This window comes from Mastigoproctus giganteus, chromosome 3, assembly GCF_048544385.1.
Source record: "Mastigoproctus giganteus isolate SK-2022 chromosome 3, ASM4854438v1, whole genome shotgun sequence".
Taxonomy (NCBI): Eukaryota; Metazoa; Arthropoda; class Arachnida; order Uropygi; family Thelyphonidae; genus Mastigoproctus; species Mastigoproctus giganteus.
The window spans coordinates 229643181-229661707 of NC_143577.1; the positions used below are offsets into that span (position 1 = coordinate 229643181).

The window sequence follows — 18527 nt, forward strand, 5'->3', positions numbered from 1 at the left end:
GAAAACAGCAGATACATATCACACAAATAATTTACAACATTCTACATTGTTTGTGGGAAAGAATAGTATATCAAATAATAATTTAAATGATATAGGCAGTATAATTTTGAAAGCAAATGTAAACCACAGTACAAAATAATGAAGCAATGTCTGATTTACAATGTCTCATGAGCTGCTACATTCTCGTTGCTCCACTGGGAATGACAAATATCTTGCAGTGTGGAATTACATGCAATATGGACACAAACTGACCTTTCAATTCATGCAGAAAAATTCATAACTTCATCATAATGAATATATTATTATGTATTTTTTGTTTTCCTTAAATTTATGTTTCATGAAATTCCTGCTTTCCACCCCATTTTTTTTTTTTTTAAAATAATTCTTTTGTCATTATTTGTCAGAGAAGATGCAATGCATAACTGCCCTTGTACATTTAGCAATGTCAAACAGCTTGCTGTTTGACACAGTGCTAAAAAGAAACCATCACATATAACTGTTGTGTTTATTTGTTTTTGCCTTCAAATAAAATTGGTTTAAGGTCATTTCAGAAGTACACCAATGATGGGAAACAACCTTCCCACTGAGAAAAAAGCAGCTGATTAGGCAAAATTTTAATTTAGAAATCATAAAATCGAAACAGTAATACTTAGTCCAATTTTAACATCAAATTCAAATATTTCTGCCCAAATATGATAGAAAGATCCAGACAACAAATAGCTTAAATCTAAAAATAAGTGAGACAGATCCTGGCGCATTTTAATTAAAACACCCTAAATATATGAAGCTTAAACACGGAAAGAATTTACTTTGCTAGTTTAATTATTTAAATTACAGCGAACATGGTAGGAAACAAAATCTTAATTAACATTGTACTGAGTATGAAGGTTTCTTATTAACATTTTAGTAGTGATTCTTAGACCTGAATCTTTTGTCTATAAACCTACCATTAAACCTATCAGCAATGGTGAGACATTTTGAAGTACTTTATGTAAGTTGGTGTCTATCATCTTGCACTTTATTATAAGATATCACAAATATCATGTTATTTGTTAGGCTTTTTTGTACTAATTTGTGCATTACTGATTTGTATGAAAGTGATCCCAAAAGTAAGTATTTTGCTTCTGCTTTTAATGCAACTGCTTTATAATCTTCATGAAGGAAACTTTTATATTTCTAGATACTTTTGGATAGTTTTGTGCTCCTACCTGCATTTATAAACTAAAAAATGATACGATACCGGGATTTATAGTGCTCTAGTAACATGGTAATGGAAGAGAATCAAAAACAGAACTAAAATGGTAACAAGATGCGTCAACTTTTATGATGAATATGATAAAGATAAACGATAAAAATTTAATACTTAAAATTAGTAAGTGATAAATTGATTTTTTTTAAATTTAATTTATTTATTTTTTGGTTATAGCTTTGAAATTAGACAGAAATTCATGCAAATATTACCAAGCACATGTGTAAATAGCATGCTATATGAGGAGTTAGCATTATGCTAAACAACAGAAACATATTACTTTGATACAAATTGCAAATTCATTTACATAAAGGTAACAGCACCCATAGTAATACCTGTGAAAATGTGGGAGTAAAGTGAGAGGACATACTCCCAGTAGGATGTAGACCAGGAGTATTAAAAGAAGTCTTCTGTGGAAAAAAGGGCAGCAGAGTCTTATTCTCTCTGGTATCTAATAAATGATGTTTATCATCATGTATGAGAAATGCCTGTTTGTTAGTAGATGGATCAAAATCCATGGAGGATTCCTTAGAAGGTGGAGGATTGATGTCTTTATCCATACTCATTTTCTATAAATTATGCAAAAATAAACATTACAGGTTTTAACACTGTAGTGTCTATTTTCAAAATATGTTTAGGTCTATCCTATAAATCAGATACTAATTTTAACTGAGAACTTCACAGAATATATACAATATAAATTAATATATTTACTTGAATATAGATAAGAATTTATTTGTTCATTTTGTATAAAAGTAAAATCTAGTATAAAATAATTGTACATGCTGTAGTGCTCTAGGAATTCCAAAAAAAATAATAAAAAAAATAAATAAATAATCCATTTATACTGTCAAATGACATTGGAGTAACACATTTCAGCATATTAAAATTATAAAAAAAATTTTAATTCCAGATATGGTAACCAGTAATGATTAAAATAACAAATAAAATATTTAATAAGCACAATAGTGGCAAAAATGTAAGTTACATTGAAACTTAGTGAAAAATAAAAAATTCAATGTTCTAGTGGAAATTTTGAGGATTCCCTTTTAAAGGGTTTTTCAGATACTGGACACCTTCAGGAGACAAAAGATTTCTTGTTTGAAGATAATAAAGTACCCAAAGTGATCACAACAAGTTCTTGTGACCAAAGTGATCTTTTGTGATGGTGATATTGCAAAGGCAAAATCAGTGAAGAAGTAGTAAGAAAATACCACAAAAAGATTGACCCCATTATTTACATATTTCCAGTTCAGAAATAAATATAATAATATCAATGTAGGTTTTGAGTGCTTTATTATCTTAAAACAATGCAGTTTACCAATGAATCATGACACTCAAGGAATAACTTAAAATATTTCTGATTTTTTACATTAAAAAAAAGAAACTCAGTGAATATATCAAGCTGCATTGCTAACTGCTTTACAGTTACAGGGAACACACACAAAAGGGAAAAAATACATCTGAAATACAAAATACAATATTTATACCAGCATTCAAATAAAACTCATAAAAGTTGATGCTACTAAGGCAGTGTTAGGTAGAGTGGAAAACTGCTAGTTTGGGGAGGAGATACCCAGATTAATAGTTTAATAACAGCCATAAACAGAGATGGAATTAATTATTGCATCTTCTGTTGTTAGAGCTACTAAAAATGCAAATAAGTATAGCAGAAACAGTGTTACCTGATATTGGGGATGCAGGATTTGAATATGCATTATAATGCATATAGAAAGAACAGACGTGATAGGAGGAGGAGGGGTGAGTAACACTTTTCATTAAGGGATGCACAGATTATAAAACAGAGTCGGTCTGGCATGATATAAACACTGGGAAAACAAAAATTATAGTATGTATTATGTTATAGGCCAAATGACTGTGATGAGTATAATGAACAACTATACAGACAAACAGAGTGGGTCAGCATGTCTTATTATTGGGGATTTTAACTTTTCAGATATCAAATGGAAATCGTGGGTTGGCAGATCATTCAGCAGAAGAACATTCCCTGGTTTACTAAATGCTTTCTACACCAAAATGTTAGCGATGCAACAAGAGAAAGTAATATTCTCTATCTAGATATGAACGCTAATTCATATATTAAATTTCTTTGAGTAAATAAATCCTTAGGTGGCAGTGATCGTAGCACATTGAGGTGTGATTTATTCAAAGAAATAACTACTGTGAAGGGTAAAGGAAAGGGCTTTTTCTTTTGCAAAAGTGACTACAATGGACAGTCTCCAAACTCTTAAGACAGTTTTCAGACTCTTTCCAGTGGGATCACCTGATGATGTAATGTAATAAAATGTAAATTCCAAATGGGAAGTGTTCAAAGAATCATCACAGACACTACAAAGAGTTTTATACCAACTAAGAGATATTGTTTGAAGCCTAGACTATAATGAATTTTAGATAACTGATGAGCTTAGGGGTAGAGAAGAAAAATTCATGTGATGATTATAAATTGTCAGGGAACACAGAATCCAGTAAGTAAAGAGCAGGATGTAATCAAGTGACTCAAGAAATTAGGCATACTTAGGCAGATGATGTAAATTCCAAATGGGAAGTGTTCAAAGAATCATCACAGACACTACAAAGAGTTTTATACCAACTAAGAGATATTGTTTGAAGCCTAGACTATAATGAATTTTAGATAACTGATGAGCTTAGGGGTAGAGAAGAAAAATTCATGTGATGATTATAAATTGTCAGGGAACACAGAATCCAGTAAGTAAAGAGCAGGATGTAATCAAGTGACTCAAGAAATTAGGCATACTTAGGCAGATGAGAAGTCTTTGGCTAGAAGTGAAAAGAACTTATGTTAACGTTCAAAGGAAAGGGATGAACTCCACTGGATATAAATAGCATAACTAATGATGTTCCGTACAGTTTTCTGACAAACTACATAAATATTTGGCATCTACGTTCAAACATGAAGTTTTTATAGAGTAGGTTAGCAGAATATCTAATACTGATTGAGAGTTAAATGATTTTATAATAACTGAAGGGAAGATGGAAGAGAGATTTCTGCTGCTTACAGTGAACAAAGCATCTTGTACTAATGGAACCTTCCAAATTATAATAAAATAAGCAGCAAAAGAGGTAGTCAAACTTTTGGCCATAATAATGAGAGCATCAAGGAAAATTCAGGGAAAATCTCTGCAGATTGGAGATGTGCAAAAATATCTCATATTCGGTCCTTGAGGTTGTCACAGACATTCTCTCAGATATGCCAGACAAGCTGTACTTGCTATCTGGGAGTCTAAAACGCTGATGGAACTGATATTCGGGTGACACTCAAGTCAAGTGGACCCAATTTCGGCGAAGTCCGGACGGTCTGTGACAGCCAAATCCTCTGCTTGCACCTTCACGATGGTGGGACTGTTAGTAATCCTGGGTATAACCTCCATGCACAAGTACATGGTGAGTGACCACCCAGGTGTGAACCAACGTAACCAGGGGTCGAGGTGTGGCGCCCACACCACATGGAGGAACGCCGCCCCTCTATGTTACCAGGCAGTACTAGGTGGTAGATGACTGTCATCAACCGGTGAAATACCACCACTTTGCTTATTGGAGGCTTGAAAGGGTGGAACCCATGTTTAGTCTCTAGAGCTAAGTTCCAGTCAACCTTTCCCTATCTCTTCCATCATGCAGTATGATTGATGACTTTTGAGGTTATGATGAACGTTGTGGCGAGATCCAATATTCCTTACATTTCGAGGGTACAGCTCTAAAACGGTGTTCGCTAGGTAGTACACCGGACTGAACCTATTGGTAACTCTCTAGGAAGCTTCCGGATCAGCTAGTGTATAATCTTGCTGCCTCTACTCTGCCAGATAGTGACTGGAGGGAGTCCGAGTAGTGTGTATGCGGGGAGCATTGTCGAGGATACGTTATGTCAAGGATCTGGGTATATTCTTACCACATGTACGTCATATCCAAAAATTTCATTACTTCATACAGCATGTCCCACCTACTTTTTCTTACTATTGAATACACCATGAATTGTCAAACTAATAGAGCAAGCTTATCTGCGAAAAGATCTAAACCTCCCAAGGACTTCCTAATTCATTTCACAAATATACGTGGTCTCAATTCTAATCTCAACGATGTCCATTTCCACTTGCAGTCTGCCAAACCCCATGTACTTTTTCTGACAGAATCTCAGTTATCGGTTGATTCATCTACTGCTCATCTCAGATGCCCAAATTATTTGCTGTATGATTCCTTTCACCTCAAAGGTGGTACTTGTGCATATGTCCGTTCTGATATTCCCTGTCAGAGACTTGGCAATTTGGAATCTCCTCTCTTTGATCTTCTCTGGCTTAAAATCTCTCTACCTCATTGTGTCAAATTCATCTGTTGTCTCTACCGTTCTCCCAACTCCACTAATCACTTGGAGCTCTTTGACTTCCTCTCTTTGCAACTTGTCCAACTTGTCCAGTCCAACTTTCCTAACAGTGAAGTAATTTTGCTTGGTGATTTTAATGTTCACACTTCCAGCTGGCTTCCGTTTTCTAGTCACACCGACCCAGCAGGTCGAGATGCTGAGGCTTTTGCAATTACTAATGACCTAGCACAGATTGTTCATTTACCTACAAGAATACCGGACAATCCTAATCATACAGCCAATACGCTTGATCTTTTTCTCACAAACAACCCTTCTAAGTACACGGTCGAAGTGAGAGGTCCTTTAGGCACTTCAGATCACAACTTGGTGATTGTCTCTTCTCCAATGGAACCTTTATCTCATGGCTATTCCCAACCTCGTGTTGTTTGGCATTACAAGAATGCAAAATGGGATGACCTGCAAGACTTCTTTTCTTCTTTTCCTTGGTCGGATTACTGTTTCAAAAGTTCTGATGTCAACGTTTGCTCAGATCGTGTCAGTGAAATTATTCTTGCAGGAATGGAATCCTTTATCCCACACTCCACTTTAAAATCTCGTCCTTTATCTAAACCTTGGTTTTCCAATAAATGTGCTAAGGCTGTCCAAGAGAAGAATGTTGCATATCATAATTGGCTTGTTTCTAATTCTTCAGTTTCATTTTCTGCCTACACCAAAGCTCGCAACAGTTGTAAAGCAGTTATTAACCAGTCCAAACTAGAGTTTGAACAGGCTAAGAGTAGAAAACTTGCTTCTTGCCCTAATGGTAGCCGAGCATTCTGGTCTCTTGCCAAAGCTATTGGCCGCAACTTTTGCCCATCTTTGCTCCCACCTCTGTCCAAACCAGATGGTTCTGTTGCCACTTCAGCCAAGGATAAAGCTGACCTGCTAGCATCCCATTTTTCTTCCAGCTCATGTATTAATGATCTTGGTAAAACACCCCCCACCATTCCCAACACGCTCCAGTCAATGCCTCCTGTGGTCTTCCGTCAAAAGGATATCAGAAGGATTTTGATGAATCTTGATGCTAAGAAAGCTCCAGGTCCTGATGGTATTTCTCCACTTGTTCTCAAAACCTGTGCTCCTGAACTTACTCCTATTCTTTGCCGCCTTTTTTCACTTTCTTATTCCAAAGGTGTTTTTCCTTCTGCTTGGAAATTTGCTCATATCCAGCCAGTTCCTAAAAAGGGTGACAAATCCCTCCCATCCAATTATCGTCCCATTGCAATTACTTCTACTCTTTCTAAAGTAATGGAGAAATCAATTAACCGCCAACTCTTAAACTACCTAGAAACCTTCCGTCTGATCAACGATCACCAGTATGGATTCCGTCAGTGTCGATCCACTGGAGATATTCCGGCTTATGTTACCCATTTATGGACTAATTCAATGGAAAGGTTCGGTGAAACACAAGTAGTTGCTCTTGACATCTCAAAGGCTTTTGATCGTGTTTGGCATAAAGGTCTTCTAAACAAGCTTCCATCTTATGGTTTGCCAACTGTTTTTAGTAATTGGTTATCCAGTTTTCTCTCTGATCGCTCACTGAGGGTGATGGTAGATGGCTCTCTGTCTTCTAACTTCTCCACTAATGCCGGTGTCCCCCAAGGTTCAGTTCTTTCCCCCACTCTTTTCCTCTTGTATATCAATCACCTTCTTCCATTGACTGAAAATCCTATCCATAGTTTTGCCGATGATAGCATATTGCATTCAACTTTCCATTTTGAGAAACCTTGTCCTGCTCAATCAGCTTCAACTTCTCGAAAATCTGCTACCAATTCCTTAAATGCCGATCTTCAGGTAATTCTCCAGTGGGGCAAAGACAACTTAGTTGATTTCAACCCTTCTAAAACTCAGTCTTGTCTTATATCTCGCAAAAAGGATTCTTCTGCTCCTATACTTATCTTTAGTGACACTCCGATTTCTAGGCAAAATGATATATCTCTTTTGGGGATTACCCTGACTTCTAATCTCTCTTGGCACAAGCACATTACAAATATTGCTTCCTCTGCATCTAAAAAACTTGGTTTTCTCTTTCGCTCTCGGCGTTACTTTTCTTCCAAACAGCTGCTCACTCTGTATAAATCGCAAATTCGCCCTGCCATGGAATATTGTTCCCATATCTGGGGTGGTGCCCCCAAAACCTCTCTCAGGCTTCTTGATTCCATTCAGAAGAGGGCAGTTAGGTTAATTAATGATTCATCTCTAACAGAGTCTCTCCACTCGCTTTCTCATAGATGCACTGTTTCTGCTGCATGCCTCTTCTACAGATACTTCCATGGGCACTGTTCTTCTGAATTGGCTTCTATAATTCCTGCTCTCTCTTTCAAAACAGTCCGAACACGTGCCGCCACCAGCCAACATCCATTTACTGTCTAACTTCAAACCCACAGAACCAACTTTTCATCTTCCTCATTTATTCATTCAACTGCCGTTTTCTGGAACAACCTTCCTTCATACGTATATCCTGAAAATTACAATCTACAGAAGTTCAAGTCCAATGTCAACAAATATCTTCTTTCGTCTTCTTACCCTCAAACCCAAGCACGGTACTAAGTACTATAGGTTCTAATACCTCTCGTGTTTGGGGTACACATAAAAAAAAAAAAAAAATATTCACGAGGCTGGTTCAAAGGGTGAAGGGTAACTACACACTTGTAAGTTTAACCTTTGTGGTAAGGAAATTAATCAATGGTTAACCTGGCAGTACTCACACCACCTCTCAGGATGCAGTGTAAGTATACTGACAGTGATGTGTTGCAAAAAGGTTTGCACAAAATGGTTTGGTTCATGGTTAATGAATGAAACTATCTTCTTAAATATAGGCACAGTTTTACTAAACTAGGAAAAAACACCTAAAATGTAATAACTACATATTTGAAATGAAACTGTGGTTACCACAGAATAACTGCATGAAAACATCTGCCAAATGCAACATAAGTGTGTTTGCAACTAATTTAGTGGTTGCCCCATACCTCATAGCAAGCATTGCACAAAAAAAATAAAAAAATAAAAAAACACTTGCGTATGTATATATATTTTTTAATGTATTAAAAAAAAAAAAAAAAAAAAAGAGTAAGAGATTACCTCAATCTTTTTCGTGGAATGCTTCCAGTCAATTCTCTCCAAATGTAATAAATAAAAAATGAATTCCCTCACTCATAGAGATACGATCAAATTCGACATGCAATGGAATCGAATTGCTGTACAGGTTGGTTCTGTACTTTGAGGACATGCCTCATATATGGATATATTTTTTAATATTTATATATAAAACTAAAATAAGACTAAAATAGAAAAATAGATATAAATATCTATTTTTTATGTATATATATCTGCAAGCAATTCCTAATGCCAATACAGTACAATTAAACATGATGCCATCATTAATTAATAAAGGGTAGTTATAAATATGGTGTAGTTATATACAAAACTTAGTCACTACACACAGAAAAAAATGTTCAAGCTAAAGTGAAAGGCAATCATTAATTAATGAGATATACAAATGTACCCATCAACATGCAGAGTTAGTAATTGAGTTTTTGTCAATTTTTTGAAGTTGCCCCATACCTCATAGCAAGCATTGCACAAAAAAAAAAAAAAAACACTTGCGTATGTATATATATTTTTTAATGTATTAAAAAAAAAAAAAAGAGTAAGAGATTACCTCAATCTTTTTCGTGGAATGCTTCCAGTCAATTCTCTCCAAATGTAATAAATAAAAAATGAATTCCCTCACTCATAGAGATACGATATTTTTTATTTTTAATTGTGTATATTATATTTCATTAACTAATGACTGTTTTTCACTTTGGCTTAAACATATTTTTCATGTATGCTGGTGTTAAAATTTTTATATATAAATCATGCCTTTTTTTAAATATAATAAGAAGAAAAATGTGTGTATTCACAATTTTGAAATTTCACAAACTTAATGGTTTTAAAAACTGGAAAATTAAAAAGAGACTAATTAAGTTCATATTTATATCTGTAACTTTTTTTTTTTTAGAACAGAATTAATAAAAGTTTTGTTTCATTAAAAATAACAAACATAAAATGCCAGAATATTTTAAATATTGAAATTTTTCATTAAAAAAAAAAAATAAATGTGAGAAGTACTGCAACCTTAATAAAAATATCAAACGCTGATGAACTTCAGGCATAATTCAAAAACACCAAAATTTTTTTTCCAAAATAAAAAAAAGGAATCTGAGCACTTGTTATGTGTAGTGTGAGCATTTTTGTTATAATACACAATGTGAGAACTGTTGGCTTTAAGAAGTAATGCAAGACATCTTGATAGAAGTGGAGTCATAAGGCAAATGCAGCATGAATTTGGTAATGGGAGATCATACATGCATGGTTGCTAGCTATAAAAGCAGTTACAACTTACTGAAAGACTAACAATGGCAAAAGAATGCTATATTTCATCATATTCCAAACTTTTCTAGAACCCCAACTCAGTATGCATTCAACGATAAGCATAAAACACAAATGTTGCAGAAAGAAGCTTTCACTAGCACATATCACTTTTATGCTTATCAAGAATGGACTTGAACAATATCAAAGCTGCAAGTATTAGACAATTCTTCAAGAACAGGCTAACAAAAAGTAAAAGAGATTTTTATTAATTCTATCCCCCACTACCCCAAAAATTTTATTTGGAGGAATGGGCTAATTTTGTTATTTGAAATTACTCAGACAATAACCTAAAGCTGTATGTCAATTTACAGTTTTCCATAACTTGCCCACTGTTTAACTACTTAATAAACTGAACTCAAAAAAGTAATTAATCAGCTTATACATAATTTCATCAGGTGTAAATCTGCTTTATAAGCAAAAGAATTCATAATCACACTATAAAAGCACAGAGTTTTTTTATAATAGATATTTTATTAAAATCTCTACAACTGTATTATTACTGAAGGCTGGACTATCTAATGATAAATCCTTAGGAATCCAACCTTCAGTTCCTTATACCAGTAAGCAAAGTGAAAAATGCATTCTGATATCAGATTTTAGATCAATGGTAGTGTAGTCCTTTCCCCCGCCTCCTTTTTTTTTTAATTAGAAAAAGCTCTATTACTATTATCTCAAATTTTAGCATATATATATATATATATATATATATATATATATATATATATATATATATATATATATAATGTGAGGTAAAAGTTAGGTAAAAGTAATAAAAATAAATAAATATGGCTATGTGGCTATCATTAGAGGCAGCAAATGCACATCCTCCACATGATGCCCAATTATATCTGATAATTAAAATAAATATGATATTTAAATAAAATCATCAGCCAGTAGTATGGCAATAATGCAGAGCGAAATGAAACGCAAAATAATATAAAAATAAACAAACAGGGAAGGGAAAGTAGAGATAATAGGACAAAAAGGTAGTCGATAATCCCCTGTATAATTTAGTCAATTAAGTCATTAAACCCAATTAATAAAAAACGATATAAATTTAAATAATGCCAATTATAAATAATTTAGCGGTACCGCCCTTGAAGGTACCAGTTCCAAAAGACGTGAAATATCACCAAAAAAGGGTTAAAGAAACTACCAAAAAACTAAAATATCAAAATAATAGACTGACCATCATGCCCCATATCGACAGAGGACCACGAGGCCAATAATGGTCATGGAATCGCTGCATTTCAATATTTTATTATTTTGATATTTTAGTTTTTTGGTAGTTTCTTTAACCCTTTTTTGGTGATATTTCACGTCTTTTGGAACTGGTACCTTCAAGGGCGGTACCGCTAAATTATTTATAATTGGCATTATTTAAATTTATATCGTTTTTTATTAATTGGGTTTAATGACTTAATTGACTAAATTATACAGGGGATTATCGACTACCTTTTTGTCCTATTATCTCTACTTTCCCTTCCCTGTTTGTTTATTTTATATTATTTTGCGTTTCATTTCGCTCTGCATTATTGCCATACTACTGGCTGATGATTTTATTTAAATATCATATTTATTTTAATTATCAGATATATATATATATATATATATATACACTATCAATGCACTTTTTAACAAATGGGAGAGTAATGAGTACATAACTCATGTTTCTAATCATGAGGTGGAAAATAAAAATCCTCTCTCTCTCCATGCAATCTTTATTGACATGCCTGTGTCTGTTATGATTAATACTAATTCCCTTTTACTACTACCTGCAAACTATTTTCTAATTTCCGTTGAAATATTTAATTTTCTCAGATTTCTGCTGACAGAGTGTATATTTTCCTTTCAAGATCAAACTTAATTACTTCTGAGGGGATTCCACAAGGCAAATTCCTATCTGTGCTTTTACATGTTATGATATTCATACTATTTTTTAACTAACATTAATCATCTGCATATGCTAATAACATTGTTTTCTCTATCAAATAAGTATAATAAATCTCTGTTTACCAGTTTAAATTCTCTTGTTTATCAGAAATCAGTATTAATAGTGGAAAATGATGAAAGCTTATATAGCATCAGCCAAGAAAGGGAAAAAAACACATTGTCTGTCCATTCTCTTTAATAATTTGCCTGATCCCTCCTTAAAATTTATGCAAACTATTCACTTCTGCAGTACCAAATGGAAGTTTTATCTGTCCCTTCAGTTTCAGATTTAATGTGTACAAAGCTCCAAATGCATCTGCCAAATATAACCAAGTTCAGCTGAAAGCTATCTTTAAAGTCTTGAAGCAGTTGGTCCTTGCCTTATTCTATAAATAGGGCAATTTCTTCCTTCAGCTCATAAACCCGACCAAGCATATTACCCTTCAGTAACCAATGAACATCAGTACAGAACAGAAGAGCTTTGTGGTTGGCATTCAAATCTTCACAAAGAAAAGAAAATAATCTTGAGTTTAATGCACTGATTTTCACATAACTCACTACCTTGATGCAGAGGTTAAGACCTTCACGCATATCGCTGGGCAAAGTTTTAGAAGTCAACGCTTGGTGGTGAATGATGCAGTGCATCCTGAAAACAGATCAGGTTTTCTTTTTTTGCCAAAAACCACTGTGAACCTAGCACTGTTGGTGCTCTATCAGTGCTTATTCCAATCAATTTATCCCAATCCAGGTTATTCATTTTGAAGAATTTTGAAATAGCTTCAAAGATATAAGTTTTAGTGGTGCAAGAAAACAACATTTCTTCTTTCACAGTATTGTGAGCTACATATGGTGCATAAACAAGTAGGTGTGCACAATTTCCTACATTGGTAGATTCATCACAACTGATAGCAAAAAAAGGGTGATGTTTGATCTTTTGCAGAATATGAAGTTTGACATCCTCAGATAATTCATCAATTCAGTACACCATTGCAGAATTGGACAGGGAAATATTTTGTAGTTTTTTCTCAATTTCCTTCCCAAATAAAATTTTGGCAGCAGTCAGAATGCAAAGCTCTACGAGAGTTTCTCCAATGAGGTTTCTTTTGATTTGCAATTAAAAAAGCTATTTCATATGAAGCTTTCACAGATTCCTGAACTTATATTTCAGTACTGTCTAATCTCATGTGTTGCAGGAATGCCACTTGGCAGACAAAAACTCTGCCGGTTTTTCAGCTAGACTTGGGTGCTTTTGGTTCAAATGTCATTCCAGTCAGGAAGGTCGTATGGCATCACTGCTCAGCATTTTTAGGCATACAATGCACTAAGGAATTTTTAGCCAATCTTTTGCAATATATGTAAAACCACATTTGATATAAAACTAATCAAATTTTAATTTTTTTTGCCACCAAATTTTTTTCATTTTTTTGTTGTCAGAATGAAACTAACTAGTATTCTTGAAAAATATAAGAACATAACTATTGTAAATAGTATTCTTGGATGTTGTATCTCATACCATTGGCGCTACAGTAGTTCACATGTGGAGTAATGAGACAAGCTGTGCACTGCCACATCACAGATGATGCCATTAAAACTGTCATTATTTCCGTAATAAGATAATCTTAAATACAAATTTCTGTGATTTTCCCGATTAAAAAAATAATATTATAAAAAATAAAAATAAGTGCTGCAAATGCCCTCCTCGAGAATCTCTTAAGCCCCCAGTGGGATAGGCCTCCTCAGCTGAGAATCACTGCATTAGTCCAAGAAGAGCAGTACCCATTGATAAATACTCTGTCTTTTGCACTCAAACATCCTTTTATCCATAGCAGTAACTTGCCCTAATGCCACACTTCTCCAATATTTATAGCAGTCATTCATGTGAAAATGTATCAAAAGCTTTACTGAAATCTAAGTATGTGATGTCAAAATTATTTATTCCATCCAGTTCCTTTGATAGTGCATCATAATAGCTAATCAGACTAGTCAGAGAAGAACTTTCCTTAACAAATCTGTACTGTGAATTCCACATAACCACATTCCTGTCAAGATGATCCTGCATTACCCCTTTGACTGCTTTTTACCCTTTGAGCTCCTTTTGTGAATAGCAAAAATATCTGCACATTTGGAGTCTGTAGGGACCTCCTCAAATCCAATGTTGCTCTCATAATTACAGCTAAAGGTTTGCTTACCTCTCTTTCTGTTTCTCTTAATACACTGGTGTGCAAAACTTAAGGACCAACACTATTTCTAAAGATTACAACCACAAAATCTTTACTTAAGGTACTCTTTACTGATGAGAGTAGATTCAGTCTCAGCAGCAATTCTGGACATCAGCTAATCCCTTTCAGTGATGTTGTGGGGTGGTACCCCACAACATCACTGAAAGGGATTGATATGGCGATTGAGGTGTTCTCGTCTGGGTAGGCGTTATATAGGATGGATGTACACAACTCCAGATACTGGAAGGTGGTACAGTAACCGGTGCACGCTACTGTATTGAGGTAATCCTTCCCCATGTGCGTCTGTTCCGAGGTGCCATTGGCCCCGAGTTCGTGTTTATGGCACACCCCATCGCAATGCAGCTGTGATATGCTTTTGGAAAGTGAGGATATTGTTTGTATGGATTGGCCTGCCGTTTCCACTGATCTCAATCCCATCGAGCATATATGGGACGCTCTGGAAAGACACCTAGCTGCACATCCACACCCACCAGAAAATTTTCACCAGCCGAAGATGGCGCTGACAGAGGAATCGACGATGTTACCATAAGAACTTATCAACAACATTGTTCTAAGTATAGACAGGCGATGTAAAGCCTGCATCGACATTAAGGGTGGCCATATCTCCTACTGAGGACCACCTCTTCCCTTTGTTCTATCTTTGGCAGTGATGCATCTATATCATGGCAGCTAGTCAGTGGCATAGCTACCATGTAGGCAGGCAAAGCAATTGCCACCAGGCCCAGGTCCTTTAGGGGCTCGGCGTCTTTGGCTAATTTTATTTAGTTGTTTTCATATTAATTTGTGACCTCCTTAGTTATGTGTTTGTGTGTGGAAAACAAATAGGAAAGGTATTTAAAGGGTAAGTATGTTATAGCCTAGCGAAACTTTGTTATGTATCACCTTGGTCTGCGACATGAGATCACCGTTGGGCTTTGGTGTATTCCTTGGATGAACAAAAGACAGCTAAACTCCATTTGATTTAAGATTTTTTTAAGGTTTTGATTTACTCATTTTTTGTGGATAGCATTGTACGAAGGGATCTACTGAATCAGGCAATTGGCAATTGGATTGCAAAAAAAAAAAAAAAAAAGGAAATATCAGAATTTGTTTTCCTTTTGGTATTAAATTACAAAATATTGGAATCAATTAATTTAACTTCAAAGTTACTGCAACAAAAAAATCTAGATCTCGGTCAAGCAATGTGTCATTTAGAGGCATCTTTAAATTCTACGGTTTTGCTAAGAGATAATTATGAAGAAAGTAAAAGTTTTGTGTTTTCTTTAGCAAGATCTTGGGAAATAAATTTAAATTTTAGTAACAAACGCAATAGGAAAGTTAAAAAAATGTTTGAATATTTAGCTCAAGATGAACGACTTCAAGATTCTGAAAGACGGTTTAAAGTTGACATATACTATGCAACAATAGACATTGTGATACATCAATTAAAATCTAGATTTCTTAATTTAATACAAAAAATGTTGTAGATAGTTTTAAAATTTTGCAACCAGAAACACTCTTATCTTTTAGCGATGAAGCTCTACAACAAGCAGCTGTAGAATTTCAAAACCAATACAATAAAAATATTTCTGATGACTTTCCACAGCAGCTATTAAGTTTAAGATAATCTTTAGACAAGAAATTTCAAAAATTAATTCAATTTGGGACTTATGCAACCTTATTTTAATAAAAATGCCGTTATCTGCATTTGTTACAGATGTTATAGCGGCATGTTTTAGGGGCTCACATCTGGTGAGTATGGGCTTGGCACACCCAGTGTCCTGAGCTGGATATCATCATTCTTCTCTTTCTTGGTGATTCCTTTCTACTTCTGTCAATCTCTCTCTCTCTCTCTCTCTCTCTCTCTCTCTCTCTCTCTCTCCTTGCACCATGTGGCTAATAATAATAATAAATAATAATATTCTTTACCTTGTGGCTGGTGTCGAAAGGAGCTTTTTGAAATTAAAACATATACAGTATAAGGAACACAATAGGCCAAGATTGGCTTAGCGATTTGTCCGTCTTAAGCATAGAAAACGGTGTAGCGAATTCTGTCGATTCCAACGAAATTATAGATATTTTTTCGACTAAAAAGGCTAGGAGACAAAATTTTGATTAAAGTTTAAAATATTTGTTATAAAACTTTTTTGTGTATATAGACTAGATTTAACGTTTACAGTTGGTTACTTATTACAATGATTTGTTTTAAAATTACTCCAAAACTATTATATGTGTGTATGTGTATTTTTTTCTGCGGTGTTTATTTACGTTTCTGTATATTTTATTATGTATTTTTATATTGTCATTTATATCTGCATGTAATACATGTCATGTATATATGTTTATATTTTTTATTGTTACTGAGGTTTTATGTTCATACATATTTTAATTCAAATCTTATTATTTATAGATATTATTCATTTAATTAAGGCTTGAATTTTTGTTAATGTGAATAAAGTATACTGAGAGGAGAAGAAATACCGAAAGAAATGATAACAGGATATATTACATCAATTTATAAGAAGGGCGATCGGAAAAGCTGTTCAAATTACAGAGGAATACGCATCCTGAACCCGCTGTTAAAGATCCTTGGAAAATGGATCAGGAACCATTTAGAAGCATGGATTGAGGTATCAGAAGAACAAAGTGGTTTTTCAGCTGGGAGGTCATGTATAGATCATACCTCAACAGTACGACAGATCCTTGAAAAATGCCAATCAAAAGGAAAAAAATCTTTATGATTTTCATTGACCTTGAAAAGGCATATGACAGTGTTCCAAGAAAACTCTTATGGGAAGCACTGAAAGAGGCAAATATTGATGGACAACTGATTAACATTATTAAGGCAATTTACAGGAATAATAGATGCAGAATTAAAGTGGGATCAGCTTTGTCACCTGAATTCCACACTTCAAAAGGCTTATTACTAGGTTGTATGTCACCAACACTTTTCAAAATTTATATCGACATATACCTAAGATCCTGGTAAAAAAAATGTAATAAAATGGGATTGCCGATTAATAAGAACACCTATATTCACAATTTACTTTTTGCAGATGATCAGGTGGTGATAGCACAAGACTTAGAAGATGCAAAGTATGCATGTCGTCAATTGTTTGAGGAATATAAACAATGGGGTCTAAAAATCAATTTTAGCAAGACTAAATGTTGTCTTCAGGGCCAGGACACGTTCTAAATATTGCAGGTTTTAAAATCAAACAAGTCGATAAATTCAAATATTTGGGATCAATCTTACAAAGTGATGGATCATCCCAAGCAGAAATCAGTAAGAGAATTATAGACAGCAGAAAGGCTATCGGCATGTTAAACTCTGTTCTGTGGAGCAAAAATATCCTACATAAAACAAAGAAACTTATATTTCAAACGATTGCACAAAGTCTTCTACTGTATGGAGCGGAAACCTGGACATTGAATAGGTGAGCAGAAAACAAATTGCTCTCCACAGAAATGGATTTTTGGAGACGCTCAGCAGGAACTTCTAGAAGAGACAGAAAATGGAATAAAGACATAAGGGAAAAAATGGAAGTGAAAAAGACTATTATTGACATCATCAAAGAACCACCGTCTAACATGGTAAAACGGATGCAAGAAAACAGATATCCAAAGGCTATCCTGTAATGGATACCTCCTGAAAGAAGGAGAAGAGGAAGACCTAGGAGGACAGGGATGGATGGATGGAGTACGGGAGTGCATGACAGCCCGAGGCTTAACCGACCAAGACACCTTGAATCGCACTTTATGGCAGGAAAAAATTCCTAACAAGAAATAACTTGTAGGCTGAGGAAACCCATTGTAAATGAAAACAAACACTCCTCGTGAAGAAGAAGTGAATAAAGATTGCTTACTATCTAGTTAGTTTTATTTACTTTGTAGATATACAGTAAATTTTTTTCACTGATCATTTTGTATGTATTTCTATTGATCTTAATCTGTAATTAAAGCTATTGGGTTTTGTTTTACAATAATAAAAAATAGGGTTTGATATAAATTCGGTATTTATTTTTAATACGTCATTTATACCTTCAAAAATGTATTCATTATATTTATTATAGAATCTACAGAGGCCGAGGAGGAATTATTAATGGTTTCAATTTTTTAAATCTTCTTGTGTTTATATTTTTGCAATTTTCATTAATTAAGTAGGGGCCCGAGCATGTTCTTTGTCTCCAGGCCCGAAAAAGGGTAGCTACCCCACTGCTATGTTGCCATTTTTGAATAAAGTCCCTCTGTACAGTTTTGTTTCCGTTGTTGTGTCGGTGTTGTTTCCTTCATCATTTCTGTACCTCATGAGGTTCCT

The 18527-nt window shown here is 34.4% G+C and overlaps 1 protein-coding gene across 5 annotated transcripts in view; it reads right to left on the reverse strand.

The window, feature by feature from the left end:
* Window positions 1–18527, reverse strand: part of LOC150088826 (uncharacterized) — a 518204-nt gene that overhangs the window by 114213 nt on the left and 385464 nt on the right. For 4 of the 5 annotated variants that reach the window (XM_090369682.1, XM_090369683.1, XM_090369681.1 and 1 more), the window contains exon 15: window positions 1585–1818. The exons of the other annotated variant lie outside the window; for it this stretch is intronic. In XM_090369682.1, the coding sequence (XP_090225808.1) occupies window positions 1585–1818 (234 nt within the window). The remainder of the gene's footprint in view (window positions 1–1584; window positions 1819–18527) is intronic. 5 annotated transcript variants of the gene reach the window in all.